Source organism: Megalobrama amblycephala, linkage group LG5 (assembly GCF_018812025.1).
Source record: "Megalobrama amblycephala isolate DHTTF-2021 linkage group LG5, ASM1881202v1, whole genome shotgun sequence".
In the NCBI taxonomy this organism is placed as follows: domain Eukaryota; kingdom Metazoa; phylum Chordata; class Actinopteri; order Cypriniformes; family Xenocyprididae; genus Megalobrama; species Megalobrama amblycephala.
The window spans coordinates 26,385,192-26,400,886 of record NC_063048.1 but is presented as its reverse complement, the minus strand read 5'-3'; the positions used below and the strand labels follow the sequence as shown (position 1 = coordinate 26,400,886).

The window sequence follows — 15,695 nt, the reverse complement described above, 5'->3', positions numbered from 1 at the left end:
TTTTTTATATATATATATATATATATATATATATATATATATATATATATATATATATATGTGTGTTTTATATTATACAGGTGAGGTGAGAGTAATTTTAATTAAAATGTCTCTTGCAAAATGCCATGTTATGCATAGAAATGACACATTTTTAATTGCTTTCTTTAATTCACCTTCCTAGAAAGTCAGAGATAGATTGCAGTGTAACCTCAATTAAAAATATTTTTATTTTTTATTTAACTTCATCATAGTTTATCTTCTGACAACTTCAAATCTGACTTTACACACAGGCTATCAACAACAGTAGTTCCACACCAGCAAGTTTTATGATACAGCTGCATAATTTCAGGGGGAAAAAAACTTTTGGCACAAATCATTCTTACATTTTGGCACTTTGTAGCACTTTGTAGTTTAAGATGCTTTGATAATGTCAAGGACACATCTGCTGGCCTTAATGAAGTAACATCAAATCAATCTGAATATAAAATAGAAATGTTCTTTAGTAAAACATCATTTTGCAGTATAACCAGTTTAACTGACCTTTGATTCCAGTTTTATAAAGGACTGACATCTTTGTGCACATCACAAAACACCACTTATTATTACATACAGTCTGTTGCATTCTGATTAATGCGTATCTTTCAAATACATACTGAACACAGAGGTAACACTCAGAGTCTTGTATAGAGTTCAAAGGTCGTATTGCAGGGACTTATAAATCTGGGGCATTAGTGAAACATGTCCACACACTGAAGCATTCTACTAAAGCACACTGTTGTAATTAGCCTATATTCTGATGGGCAGTCATTGTCTTTTTTTTTTTTAAAAAAGAGGTACTTTCATGGCTCTGCAAAAACAAAATTATGTTTCCTTAAGCTTTCAGGTCTGAAAATATTTCATAACATAAACATGCAATAAAAGGTATTCATGTGTGAAACAGTTATAGCCACAGTAGAAAGCACATCTATGCCAAGTGTTCCTGGCATAAGTTAAGTGTAAAATTACTGTAGTGGGTTATTTCAATGCTTAATAATTTGTGTATAATCAAATCATTTGGACAACTTAATTGGTTGTTGAGTCCATTAAAGAAATTGATAATGATTGTGACCTTAACAGAATGATAGAGATTAGTTCATGGCTTGGTTGTGTAAAAGATCAGGCACAATTGTTCTTTAAGTGTTTGTAAGTTTGCAGTTCAAGGCCCCTGAAGAAAGGCTTTTTCAAAGGCTATTGTGGGTGCACATTCAGTGTATATTTACATGACATGCAAGGAATCATGCTAAAAAAACCTTCTTTTCAAATTTTTGTAAGCACTATGCATACTTACAAACAATTAATTGGTGTTTGCAAAACATTGTTTAGTACTCTTTTTTTTTTTTCAGAAATGTAATATGCTGCTGAGTACAAAAGTTCAGCCCACCATATAAAGTTCTTGCCATTCTGTGGTTTAGATTTGCTCAGTGTGTTGACAATATTGATCAGCTGCCACCTTCACCTTTTCCTTCCCTTTTGATCCAGACATCGGGCATATCGGGTTTGCTGTTGGGCAATATTACAGGCACCTCACTTTGGGTGGTCCTCACCCTACCAGACCCCGGGGAGGCAAGGTCATATACAGTCTCCTTCAAGGACAGACGTAAAGTGTCTCTCCTGCCATTAAGGTGGCCAGGTTGTAACTCTTCCTCGATCTTAACAGCTTGAGAGACTAAGATTGCAGGTTCTACCTCACTTAAGCAAGTCTCATTGGAGTCTTCGAGTCCCTCCATGGAACTCTGAGATTGACATGACAAAAGCCGTTTATGTAGCTGACAGCTAGCGGCTTCATCTATTGAGAGTGACCTTTCATTGACAATGTCTGTAGTCTGAGTGATCATGATTTCTTCCATGCTTGAGGAAGATGATAAAGACACATTCCAAAGTTGGAGCCCACCTCGGCATTTCTTGCACAAAACCTTTTCCTTAGGCGCATCTTGTGGAAGAGCAACTACAGGACACAACGTGTTCTCTTTGTACGGGGATGAGGTCTGGAGGGCTGGAGGTGGGTTGCAACCCTTGAGGTGCCTGCTACACATTTCTGTGCTGTCAGCCTCACTGCTGACTCGATCATAGTCTTGCCTTGGACTAAGCCCACAGAACTGAATGTCATCGGAAAGGACAGAAGGTCTGTTGGACAGCTTGCTGGTGCAAGTGCTATTCTCAAAGCTGTCGCTCAACTGGCAAGCAAGTGGCTGCAGCTCGTACTGTTCTGGCTCCCGTCCTCCCATCGGTTGGCGCTTTCTATGGTGCTGCTGATTGGGGCAAAGAAAGCCTTCGCTTTCTTTATTAAAACTTCTTTGAACCCGAGAACCCGTGCCACAGCCAAATGCCCCATTAGCTGCCGGATTGGTGGTCCCTGGTTCTGTAGCCGAACAGGATGACAATATATTTTCAGTGGCTTGCTTTTTAACACACGGTAGGGTTATTCTCCCACAGTTCTTTTGGGGGCCGAAGAAGCAACACAATGACTGGAAGAAGAAAGTGGCGAAGCCACATGCAACACACTTCACAAGCAGGAGGAAGATCCCAAGCTTCCTGAAAAGCAATGCAGTTGCGGGTAACATAATAATGCCCACACAAAAATGTGCCCCAGCACCTGTAGCTACCGGGTAACCCATTCTCTTCAGGGAATGTGCAACCCTGCCCAGTCTGTCACTGTGTGGGGCCAGGCTGTATGAAATGCAGTAATTGGCCACAAAGTCAACAGAAAGACCTGCAGCTGCTGAAATTAAGAGTGCTTCCACACCATTTAACTGCCATTCTAAAAGCACAAGGAGACCAACAGTAGCAAACACACTCCCTCCCACCGCAGCGGACACATACACACTTAATGGAATATTCCACGTCGTGAGTAACAGCAGTGCAAATGTGAGAGCTACTGAAAAGCCTGCCACCTCCAATGTCTCTGAACTCAAGCAGTGCTGGAAGTCATATAAGCCTAGCTGGCTTACAAACCATCCTTTCTGCAGTCCCACTGGAGCCTTGGAGATTTCCCCATTAAACCATGATAAGATCTCTTGATAGAACTGTGACATTCTGCTGAAGTTGAAGCTGTAAAGTTGTACAGTTTTGAATATTAGTACAAGGGCAGCAATTCGACCCTCCGAATCAAACCTTAGGCCTCCACCACTGGTTAAGCGCCCCTCTGCATACTGTTCTGCCAACATCATGCTAAGGCACTGCTCGAAAACACTTGGTGGGTAAGGAAAGGGAATATTATTGCAGCAAAAGCTAAATGCATCATCGCTTTCGGAACAGCGGCGTATAGAAACCCAGTGAATCAAACGTTCAACAAAACACACATTGTCTTCTACTGTTTCTTGGTCAGGTGATAATGGAGAATAGAAGCTCTGGTTTTGAATTTTTCCACACAGATCCCGCAACCACAGTTGGGCTTGGGGACTGCTCATATTGAACCCTGGATCAAGAGCTAAAGATCCATTACTTTTTGGATCAAAGTGGTCACCATCGTCTGATGGAACGATGCCCCAAATTAGAGTCAGCGTCATGGGTTCATCTTCACCCTGTTTCATTCGCTCAAACATGAACTGATGGCGATATTCGGCATCGTATCTCTCAAAGGGATGGCTGGAACGGAACAGCTGAGTTGTCCTGCTGTCCGAAGTTGGCAGTTTCATGCCAGGGTCTACGCATGATATGTACGTTCCACCGACTGCGAGCACTGCAAACCAACAGATCCATATGTATCGGAATTTCACTACTCCACAAGGCAGGATCTTTAAAAAAAGCAGGTTTGATGTGTCTGAAAACCCTCGGCCTAACGTCCGAAGCTTCTGCCTCACGGTAAACAAACATCTCTTTCTTGAACTTGTCTCCCAGAATCCACCTGTATTTTTCGCGCAACAGGGCTTCCATGCTGCCTTTGCAACAGGGTTTGAAGAAAGCTCAGTATAGCGTTCCTGCAAAATGAGGGTGCAAGGAAGCCAAACAAGAGCAAAAAATGTGTTTATTAATGAAGCACTGCCAAGATATACAGCGAAACATCTCACGGCAGTGATGCTACTTATGTAGCCAGAGTAAAACGTGATGCTAGATGTCAGACCTGACACTAATATCAAGTATCCTATTTCCTGTAAAACCCGGTTCATTCTCTTCTCAGGCACAGCTGGAGGGTTGTGGCTTAGCTGTAGCTTCCAGAAATCAACAAAAGTCAGGGCTTGATTTAGGCAACTTCCCAAAAGCACAAGGACTGATGCTAGATTGAGGAGTGGAAAAAATGTCAAGCGAAATGCGAATTTGTAGAAAAAATATGAGGTGGAAAGTGATAAAATGACAGCAACCAGTGACATCACTGCTATAAATGGTGATTTGAGATATAGTCCCATTGTGAACAAAAGTGCAAGAGCTGCAAGAACAGGATAGATAGAGTCCCATGCCAAATAATATTTAAAAAGTTTTTGTTTAATTCCCAAATCCATTCCTGTTATGGTGGTGTTGTTATAGGTGAGCTCGCGACCCTCTAGATGGTCCAAATAAACTTTCATCAGTGGATCACCTTTTTCCACTGGTAGAAACACTACGCTATATTTTAGAGACGGGACCTTGTATTCAACAGTCTGTGGCCCCAGGAAGTCCTTGTCCACAAGGTAATGAAGAATCTGGAAGATGCTTGACAGTTTACAGCGGTGTGGGACAGATGCACAACGGCCAAATTTACTCCTCTCAGTACATGATGCAACCAGGCTTCTGTCGTGGTAGTAAGGGGCACAGAATCTGAGCAGACCAAGGCTTTCAGAAACCTGCTGTGCAGTCAGACTAAAGCAGGAAGAAACGTTGTTGAGAAGAGCCAAGTAGTTTCCCAGAGACCAACTTGGACAGCACTCATTTTCCACTGTGGAGCCGTATAACTCTGATCTGACTTGGCAGAGTTGATCAAATTGTGTCCCTGAACGGATCTAAAATGATAATGAAAAAATTACTTGCATTCAAAATGACAAATTTGTAAAAACAATTTGCATATTTATTTGTATATATGCTGAAATATAAAATATTTACAAATCTTTTGTTTAAATTGTAGTTTTTTATTTGTATAAACAAGTATGTGTGCCAGAACCTGTACAAATACCTATGATTACTAATGAGATTATATTCAATTCTGTAATATATGAATCTGATTATTAACACACACTGTATAGATTCTATCACATATCCATTAAAACACTGCATTGAATGTTTAATTTCTTCTTGAGAACCTAAGAATATTATCCTTTTGGCAAAATATAGAGTCCTTGGTTTACCTGTGTCTGTTCCATCTGGCACATGGAGTAAATTGCCTTTAGACTCCAGAGACTGGCAGAGTTTCCAGAGCGGAAGACCAGCTGAGCATAGCGCTCTCCTACAGAACCACAGATTGGGTGACAGAAAACAGCATCACATAAAACATGCTGTGTGCTCTATTTACTGATTTATTAGGTTAGGAAATACCTGATAAAATCTCACCTGGGGCATTACAAAAAAAGTTGTGCTCCGTGTAATCTCTGTGCAACATTCTCCTTGGTCGTTCTCTTAACTGAGGTTCAGATCTAATTGTGTCCTCTCTGTAAGACAATTTTTTCAATATAAACAGCATACAATGCTTTGGTATTAAAAGCAAGTCTGATTTAGTGAAAATATCAGTAGTAGAAATTTAAAGTATGTTTAATATCATATGATCGCCAAGAAATACCCTGCCGTTGTTCTTTCTGTGAGTTGCCATGGAACTGGGGACAATGATTTTCCAGGCCCAGTGTTTTGCTGTAACCTCATCCAGGTTGCTAGACGGATACTGATGTCTGTTCCACGAGGTTCAAATCCCTGTGAGATCCAATCAAAGACACATGAAGTGTAGTCGGAAACTCTTTGAAGTCATTATAAAAATTAATTGAAGTCATTTGAGAGGCCAATTTACAATTCTAATGATGAAAGTCCAGTGTTGGCCAGTTTATTCTCAGAAATGTATTCAAGCACTCTTAATGTAAAAATGTCTTTACTTTATATATCTCAGTTGTAACTGTTGCTTGTTTTAAACATAAAGAATTAGTTCACTTTCAAATTAAAATTTCCTGATAATTTATGTCATCCAAGATGTCCATGTCCTTCTTTCTTCAGTTGAAAAGAAATTAAGGTTTTTGATGAAAATATTCCAGGATTATTCTCCTTATAATGGACTTCAACGGACCCCAAACGGTTGAAGGTCAAAATTAGTTTCAGAGCGGCTTCAATTGGCTTTAAATGATACCAGACGAGGAATAAGGGTCTTATCTAGCAAATCGATCAGTCATTATCTAAAAAAAAATTCCCTATTCAACTTAAGGAACTAATGTGGCGCCAGTTCCGTTTTTTCCGTAATTTGAGTAGGGAAGTTGTAGGACATACAGCATAAGCTTTTTGAATAATACGGAAGGCGGTCTGGCAGAAGCACTTGCTAGGCGATTGTTTGTGTTTATAAAGCATATACATTTTTTTTTCTTTTCAAAAATGACAGATCGTTTCACTAGATAAAACCCTTATTCCTCGTCTGGTATATCGTTTAAAGCCCTTTGAAGCCGCACTGAAACTGTAATTTTGACATTCAACCGTTTGGGGCCAATTGAAGTCCACTATAAGGAGAATAATCCTGGAATGTTTTCACCAAAACCTTAATTTCTTTTCGACTGAAGAAAGAAGGACATGGACATCTTGGATGACATGGGGGTGAGTAAATTATCAGGAAATTTTAATTTGAAAGTGAACTAATCCTTTAATCTGACAATTATTTATTTTATTTTTTACTCCAAATTTACTTCTTTTTTTACATCACTTTAGTATGTTTAATTGAATTTCTTTTCTTTTTTTAGTATAAACGGTAGGGCTGTGCTCAGAATATCGATACAACGATACATCGTCATGAACTCCTGACGATGCGCGTATCGATACAGCAGCTGCCGTATCGAGTCTGTCTTGCTTTTAAATCTAGCCAATCACGTGATGTCAATTGACGCTAGCAAGCAATGCAAGCAGACATTCACGTTTCTGTGAGCTTTCATTCGTAAATAATCAGCTGTTTTATCGCGAATGTGAACAGGAAATGCGCTCTCGAACGGAGAAACACGCGATCTCCAAGTCATCGATCAAAGCGTGCTAACGTTTTAGGACAGGTCGATGGTATATAAATCATGCCCGAACGTTAGCGTTTGTCAATCAAGCCAAACCGTCCATTTAGAAACCGAGAAATTTGGAGGCCGATCTCTCAGGTTGACGCGCGAGCTGGCTTGACTTAAGTTTTCGTGAGGATATAGTTTATGGACTGTTTTGATTTCGGTAATTACATCTAGAAAGGTAAAAGCAGTGATGACATATATAATAGAGATATCTGAAAGTGAAACGAAAGTGATATTGGCCTCGTCCAGTGGGGAGGACGCACGAGAGGAGACCTGCGCATTTAATTGGTATGTGTATACTGTAATACTGCATTTACAATGCTTATAAGTGGCGTGCACTTTGATCGTGAAAGTGAAAGTGCCCTTTGCGGTCACATCGCATCATTTAAATCTTGTTAACATTAGTTAATGCACTGTAAACCAACATGAACAAACAATCAACAACTGTATTTTTTAATAACTAACATTAACAAAGATGAACTAATACAGTATGTATTGCTCATGGTTAGTTCATGTTAATACATTATCTGATGTTTAATAAATGAACCTTATTGTTAAGTGTGTATTGTAAACTCATGTAGCCCATATTTTGTAGACCACGTTAATAAAAAAAATGTTGTTCTAGAACATATTTTGAGTTGATATCCAAAAAAAATCATTTTTACAGATGGAAAAAAAAACAGGCAGTATAGACATTATTATAATATTATAGCCAATATAATTAACCAACTTAGTTTTCTAACAGTCAACTTACTGTTGCAAGTGAAATTAGTCATTGAGCTTTGTTGATATGCTTCAGTGTCACTATAATTGTCAATTCAGTTACTGAGGGAGTGACTTTAAAAGCAAGCTTTTAAAAGAAGCTTTTTTGTGACAATTTTTTTATATTTAATTTAAATCATTGTTTTTTTTTAATGACAAAAACAAAATAGTTTTTCAGTTATCACGACTGTTATAACACTGGTTATTCAATAAACACATATTACTGTTACTAAACTCTGCTCAAAATAAATTTAAATTCTAAATTGAACCATATCGTGATACGTATCGTATCGTGGCTTTAGTATCGTGATGCGTATCGTATCGTGACATTGTTGGTGATACACAGCCCTAATAAACGGATACATTAACATGAAGCAATACACTACATTCTTTCTATATTACATGCATGCAAATACTCACCAACAAAGGGTCTGAAAAGTCTGGCTGAGGACCAGTCAAAATCCCAGCGAGGGAACAGGCAAACAGAAGTAGTGTGCATGAAATGAGTACAGTCATCGGGTACTCCACTATAACCTGGGAATAGCTGTAAAAATCAATGGTGTTCAAATGGTCAAATTTAATCTAATTGCTGAATGGCACATTAACTTGCATTATACACTACTGGTATTTCCCACACTGCATTTTCAAATTACATTACCATGTTGGCTTAATGCTTGAATGCTTCTTCCCAATTCCTTCTAAATCTTGAACTCTATAGAACATAAAGCTATGTTCATGTGCACTACTTTATTATTGTAAATAATAATCTTAATAATGAATTTCATGTGATGTTATTATAAACAAATAAATCTTTATCATCATTTACTATAAAAGCATCTCACCTCCTCGGTATCCTATGCAGGCCGTCATTCCTACCGAGCAGACAGGCATAAAGATTAACATATTTAAATGTTTACAATCAACTAGATGTATGTCCATTAGAATGATATTTATAATAGAAAAAGGGTCTGGACCTCACTGTCACCATGTGACGCTGCACAGGCTTGTGGTTGCTGCCATCATGAGATCCATGAAGCCACTGGCACTGCATTTTATTGTGACACGAAGGCAGACGTGATGGACTGCAGCTATGGACAGTCTTAACAGGACTCGCTGAATGCGAGTCTGATTGATGGTAAGCATTCATTTGACCTGGACATACATTGCTTTGATTCAACTGCTGGTGGCCACAGCAGGGGCATCTTTTGCGTTGTAGTGAATGATAGCCCTGATGAGAGCCCTGTGAGACTTGACGATGGAGTTGAGTAGAGGAGTGTGATTTGAACGGACTGCAGTTGTCTGCTTGATTCTCTTCTATCTTGACCGGACACATCTGAGATTCTGTGCTGTCATTGTCTGGAGGACACAGTGAAACCTCAGGGATTTCACTGCAAATAAAAGAATCACATTATCAGATGATTTTACTCCATTACTGTGCTGGTCTGTAGCCATACTTTCACACCACTACCTTTTCAGTGTACCAGTCGTTTCACCAATCTGATAATTCATCAGTTGGACTGATGCAGTTACTGTCGTTCTTGAGTTAGAAACTAACAGAATAATTAATTCCATGATCTGGTTGAGCAAGTCATTTTGGGAAATTATTTATTTTTACTTCACTACATTTCAGCACATAACTTTGTACTCCACAACATTTCAGCGGGAAAAAACATGCATTCCCTAGTTGTTTCAACATAGGAAATCGAAACATGCTACGAGACGCAATGATAAATTGCGAATATTTTTTTTAGGCGATTCTTATATAATAAGTTGCAGTTGTCGAGCTTACTGATACAGTCGGACTGAGTCTTCAGTTCACAGCTATAACAGAATTTGTATTTTTCAACTTAGATATTCAACTGAGACTGGGATTAATTTGATCTTAAGTGCTCGAGTATGTGGAAAATTTGGCTGATGAGGCGAAAAATAACTTATATCATGACACATTTTGCAAATTGGTTAGTAAATGGAAATCATATTTAGGTTATGATTGACTGTAAGTTGTTTATGTGCTAAAAGGGTTGTTTTGAGAGCACAATGTGTTTGTGCTTATTGCATTTAAAGGGACAGTTCACCCAAAAATTAAAACCCAAAAGTTGTTCCAAACCTGTATGAATTTCATTCTTCTGCTGTACACAAAAGAAGATATTTTGAAGAATATGGGTTAAAAAACAGTTGATGATCCCCACTAACTTCCATAGTATGGAAAAATATACTATGGAAATCAATGGGGTCCATGAACTATTTGGTTACCAACATTCTTCCAAATATCTTCTTTTTTGTTTAGCAGAAGAAAGAAATTCATGCAGGTTTACAACAACATGAGTGTGAATGATGACAATTTTCATTTTTGTCTGAACTATCCCTTAACATTATATTTTGCTGTTGACTTCACTTGTTTGTATACACACTTTATTTGGTAACTTGATTACTTGATATTGAATATTTAATTGTTTGCTAGCATCAGACATGTTTGTGATCAAATATGCAAATCATGCATATTGAATGCCTGAATCCATCATATTAACCAAAAAACAGAATGTTTAATGTAAATTGTAAAAAAAAAAATGTAGTTGTCCCACAAATACTTGAGTGTACAAAACAATATGCTTGTCTTGTTTTGTCTGAACAATGTGCCTCTAACATAGTTTACTTTTAGGCGAGTTTCTGACAACATACTGTATATTAGATAAGCAATGATGTCTAAAAAATGTATCAGCGAAATGCTTGAAGGCCCGATTAGGCCAAGAGGGAGGGACTCCATCAGATTACCCTGTCAAACTCATAAAAGGCCTATTGAGATGAGATAAAAAGGCTCACTAATACTTACAGCTCAACTGCTCAGGAAGTAAATATGAGAATGCGACAACTCTTTTTTGTTTTTGAAAACTGTTTAAAATGTACTGCTGAATAATGTAGAGCATCTTGAAGAACCAAAGCTTAAGATTCAGTAGGTCTATTCATTTAATTACAGTACTAATTATGAACATTTATTGTGGCTCTTTATAGGGAATAAAAATCAGATCTTACTGTGCTGAAATGTTAATGTGTACAGTATTAGCTTTATTGATCAAATAATGTGTCATCATAATATAAACCATATTTCTATTTATCCCTCTTTAATATTTCAACTAAAGTGGCAAGTTTGGTGTGACTCGTGTGAGAAAACATTTAACATTAACAGCTCCTAATAACAATGAAGATTTAAGTTATTTGCTTTCAAAAAGCTTGTTTCTACACAGATGCACACTAGCTGACTCTTAGTATTACCAAGGTGACAAGCTATGCAAACACTGGAACAAACAAATGACTGCTGGTCAAGTGTATAAATGTGTTCAAGCAACAAATAAGCTTTTTTGGCTGCTTTAAATGTGCAAACTAAATTGGGCAGATTAAAATACGCAAGACTGATCCCATTTAGCCGTTGACAAAATAAACAACCAAGATAAATCATATGCAAGAAAAATAAAATGACTTGAAATGCTAGATTAAACAGCCTTGACCCTTAAGCCTTTTCTATCTCCCATTACAAACATCTTTTAAATCTTATGACCTCAGTACTTCGTTGCGTTCCTCCCTGTACTCATGTTATGGAATGGCAATAAAAAATCCTTGAATCCTTGAATCTTGGGTGGCCTAAATGCTTAAAATGTTTCTTGACACAATGCGTATTTGGATGTGAGCCGCTTCATCTCCATTAACTCCATCTTTAGGATTAGCCTGCAACAAAACATGGCAATCTTTGCTGTATATCAACTGCTAAACGCAGAGCTGCAAAAATAGCATCAGGAAATTTGATAATGCTATATAATGTATGATGAACTCACTTAGCAGGTTCTTATTACAAGGCATTCTCCAGATAATGTTACAAATTTCTACATATGTTAATAAAAAACAGTAACCATTCAGCATCTGATGAGGATCATGGGTTTTGGTTGTGCGCACACTGCAGATGTTCTGATGGCTATCAAAAGGAACACAGGCTTAATTTGATTTGACAGCTCTGCAGCTGGTACGTCGTGTCTGGCGGTCTGCACTGCCAGGACGCAGAAGTGATTGTTGTGGCCTGTCAGACTGTAAGGGTCAAATCAGTTCATCAGTAGACAAGGAAAGACACCAGAAATCTTGCACTCTGAATACCTCAAGGTATACGGAAAACTAAGCTTAATGGATATGATCCAGAGCAAATTTGCTCATAAAATGGCCTATTTAACTACAGTCAGCTTAAATATTTAGTGGAGCAAGCATAAATGTTTACTAAAATACTTAATTTGTTTGCTCCATTTGCACTAAATCTTATGAGCATATGATGTGCATATAAATATTCTGCAAAAAAACGTTGCTTATTTTATATTCACATCTCATTCAAACTTTTAATACTCTGAGGAACTTACATGGTAGGAGTCATGATCTGGAATTAAAATGCCAGAAATGTAACAGAAACTGAATATATTGAACAAATGCCCTCAGCATTTCAGTGGTACAGTATATCAGCCATGTTGGCTTACAAACACTGACTAACATCATGCAGTATAATGGACACTTACACTGCATGAGATTTACTTCAGGCCACTGATACATGGTGACTCAGTCTAGATCAAAAATAATTAGACCGATTCACCAGGGTGAATCAAGTGACACTGCTCATAGGCACATCTTATTGCATGCAGATTTCAAAGTTTCTGCTGTATACATTGGCGAAAATCGTATTTTTAATAACCAATTTGATTTTAAATCAGTCTAAATTTGAATTACTAATCCTAAAATCCATACTTTCTATGAACAGATGCAGGCTGAATGAAACTTGATGTGAGTAGCATTTCATTTACAAGTGGAAAAAATGATTGACTGTCATCTCAGTAATGTAATTCTTTAACAAAAGATTCAGATTAATGCCGTTGCCACCAGACTATAAAATCTCCCAGGCTGTTTGTGACAGTTTTGGGAGATGAAGCACTTGCTTTTGTGTGTAGGATCGTGTGCAGCCATTTTAAGCAACATAAACAACAGATAATAACATGGAACAAAACCTTTTATTAACAAATCAAATGCTGGTAAGAGAGGCCTATGTGTGCGGATCGCATTGGAATATAAAGACAAGGATTCTCCTGAGAGGGTCATGCTCAAACATGAGTCACTGCAGATTCAGCTGGATCTTCTCCACCAAAGCTGGAGAACGCATCTCACCATCTGCTCATACTTTGATCTTCAGAAAGATTTCGTCATTAAAGTTAATCATTGTTGATGTTAGCAGAACAGGGAATCTACACCTAGTTATGCTGAAGCAAAATGTCTAAGTCAGGGTAACAAATGAGCCATGTTATTAACATTTTCAGAGTCAGTCGTCTAACACCTCCATTTAGAGTCCTAGATCCCCGTGTAGTTCATTATTAGAATTACTCCAGGCAAAAAGAAACATGACTGCCTAATTAGAAAGAAAAGATTTCCTCCTTTTTTGTTTTGGAATTCACTAAAATAAATGGAATATTTCTTCAGATTGTACTGTAGGTTTTTTTTAGAACAAATGCAAATTAACATGGATTTTGCCCTTAATTATTAGCTAATATAATAAATATATTTATATTTACATAGATAAATATTCATGTAAATATAACAAAAGAAACTGTGTTAATATTTTCTGAACCAAAACATAAAGATGAACCAAAGTATCTCCAGGATCGGAGCCAAGGTCACATCCGCATACACATATCTCGCTTCAAAACATTACATCCAATAACATTACAGTACTTAACTTATAGCTATAATTCACAAGCTATAATTAATAAAGTTTAGATGACCAGAGCACATTTATGATATTACAGAAATACTTCCTTAATTTTACTATTCAAGCATTCATTTTTTTTATCAAGTTAAAGAGCTAAAGATTGTACTGCAGAACAGAAATGTCTTGATTATATTATAATGTGTAATAAAATTAAAAATGACATAAGTAATGTGCTTCTTAAGTTCAATTTCCATGTGACAGCAGATGCTGCAGAACATTATTTTGTCATTCATCGCAGGAATTTAAAGAAGATTTCCCATGTGTCCGTTTGAATGGCAGGGGCACTGTAGGTCAAATATAAATTAACATGGTTTTTGCCCCAAAAATTAATTCATACTGGCTTTTGTGACCCAAACGTCAGCTGTATCATCAAGATCAGCGGTCGTGTCAGTTTATGGATAAGATACGCGCCAACTCAATAAATTATAGTATTTAGTAGTAGTAGTATTTACACGTGATAGTCTTGTACTTTCAATCTATTGCTCGGTTTTTGTTATCCTCGGAGAATTGTATTTTCCCTTGTAAACAAAAGCCAAAGTGGGTCTGATCGGCAGATACCTTAAAAAGAGACACGTTCATTAGGCTATTCCTTTTTATTCGCAAAAGCATCCATTTAAATGACATACATTCGCCCACAGGCACACTTGCTCTTACAATTATCCTTATAAACCTTGATAACAACATAAGAGCGTATACGTACCTTTGAGGTGCTTCCTGAGAAGGTCCCTCTGTCGTGGCTGAATCTGTGATTTCAGCATCATCACGCTCTCTAGAAATGGACACGGTATCCATACTTTGGTGTCTTTAATATCCGCCTGTCACTATTAGATGCTGTTGGCAATGATTCTGTGCAGAAATGCAATCGAATCGGGTTGTGCTCGTGCTGTTGAAGGCAAAGCCTGCGTTAGTGAGTGTACGGAGGCTGCTTCATTGTGGCGCTGTGATCTGAGGTGTTGTTGACAGTGAGTTAAGCGCGCGCTGTTCACCCGAGGGTGGTGCTGGAGAACAAAACCACATAACGTTAACACTGCAAGGGTGTGTAGCCAAAGCCATATCGAAATTGGAAATCATTTGGTATTCTTTTCCAAAGTCATATTACCCGGTAGCTGACCGCAATAATTTGCTGCATTCAAAGCAATATGTCCATGACCGTTCTCATTAGCCTAGCCTATATGTTTAATACAGTGGACTATAAAAAACCAAAAATTTTGGGAACAAAAAATTATTTAGACACTTTGACCGGATGTTTTGCTTAAGTGTAAGGCCTAATTAAGATTATTTTTTTCTGACATAGTTTAACTCTGAGATCTTGTCATATTTTATCACCATTTTTTTTAACTATAGAGAATAAACTGTATTAATGAATGAAATGTTCAAGGTGTCTGAATACATTTTGGTTTGACTGTATATATATAAAGTTCTACAGAGAAACACCATTATATATATATATATATATATATATATATATATATATATATATATATATATATATATGTATTTATGAAGGTAAAATAAAGTTTAACCTAATTATATATATATATATATATATATATATATATATACAGTACAGTCCAAAAGTTTGGAACCACTAAGATTTTTAATGTTTTTAAAAGAAGTTTCGTCTGCTCACCAAGGCTACATTTATTTAATTAAAAATACAGTAAAAAACAGTAATATTGTGAAATATTATTACAATTTAAAATAACTGTTTTCTATTTGAATATATTTGACAAAGTAATTTATTCCTGTGATGCAAAGCTGAATTTTCAGCATCATTACTCCAGTCTTCAGTGTCACATGATCCTTCAGAAATCATTCTATGAGGATCTGCTGCTCAAGAAACATTTAATGTGTATATTTGTGTACAATATTTTTTTTCAGGATTATTTGATGAATAGAATGTTCAAAAGAACAGTGTTTATCTGAAATCTAATCTTTTGTAACATTATAAATGTCTTTACTGCCACTTTTGA

At 37.0% G+C, this 15,695-nt stretch overlaps 1 protein-coding gene across 2 annotated transcripts; it reads right to left on the bottom strand.

Annotated features, from left to right (window-relative positions):
* Window positions 1–204: 204 nt before the first annotated feature.
* disp2 (dispatched homolog 2 (Drosophila)) lies at window positions 205–14,919 on the bottom strand. 2 transcript variants are annotated; one of them, XM_048191568.1, is made up of 9 exons: window positions 14,423–14,919; window positions 8,912–9,325; window positions 8,780–8,809; window positions 8,596–8,649; window positions 8,358–8,481; window positions 5,723–5,850; window positions 5,497–5,594; window positions 5,295–5,392; window positions 205–4,952 (listed from the first exon to the last, which is right to left on the bottom strand). In XM_048191568.1, exons 1-9 carry the CDS (start codon window positions 14,512–14,514, stop codon window positions 1,479–1,481), a joined length of 4,512 nt encoding a protein of 1,503 aa, XP_048047525.1. In that variant the 5' UTR covers window positions 14,515–14,919; the 3' UTR covers window positions 205–1,478. The 2 variants fall into 2 exon arrangements, with proteins under 2 accessions (XP_048047525.1, XP_048047526.1); XM_048191569.1 differs by lacking the exon at window positions 8,596–8,649 and having other exon boundaries at window positions 14,423–14,918.
* Between the last annotated feature and the right edge of the window lie 776 nt (window positions 14,920–15,695).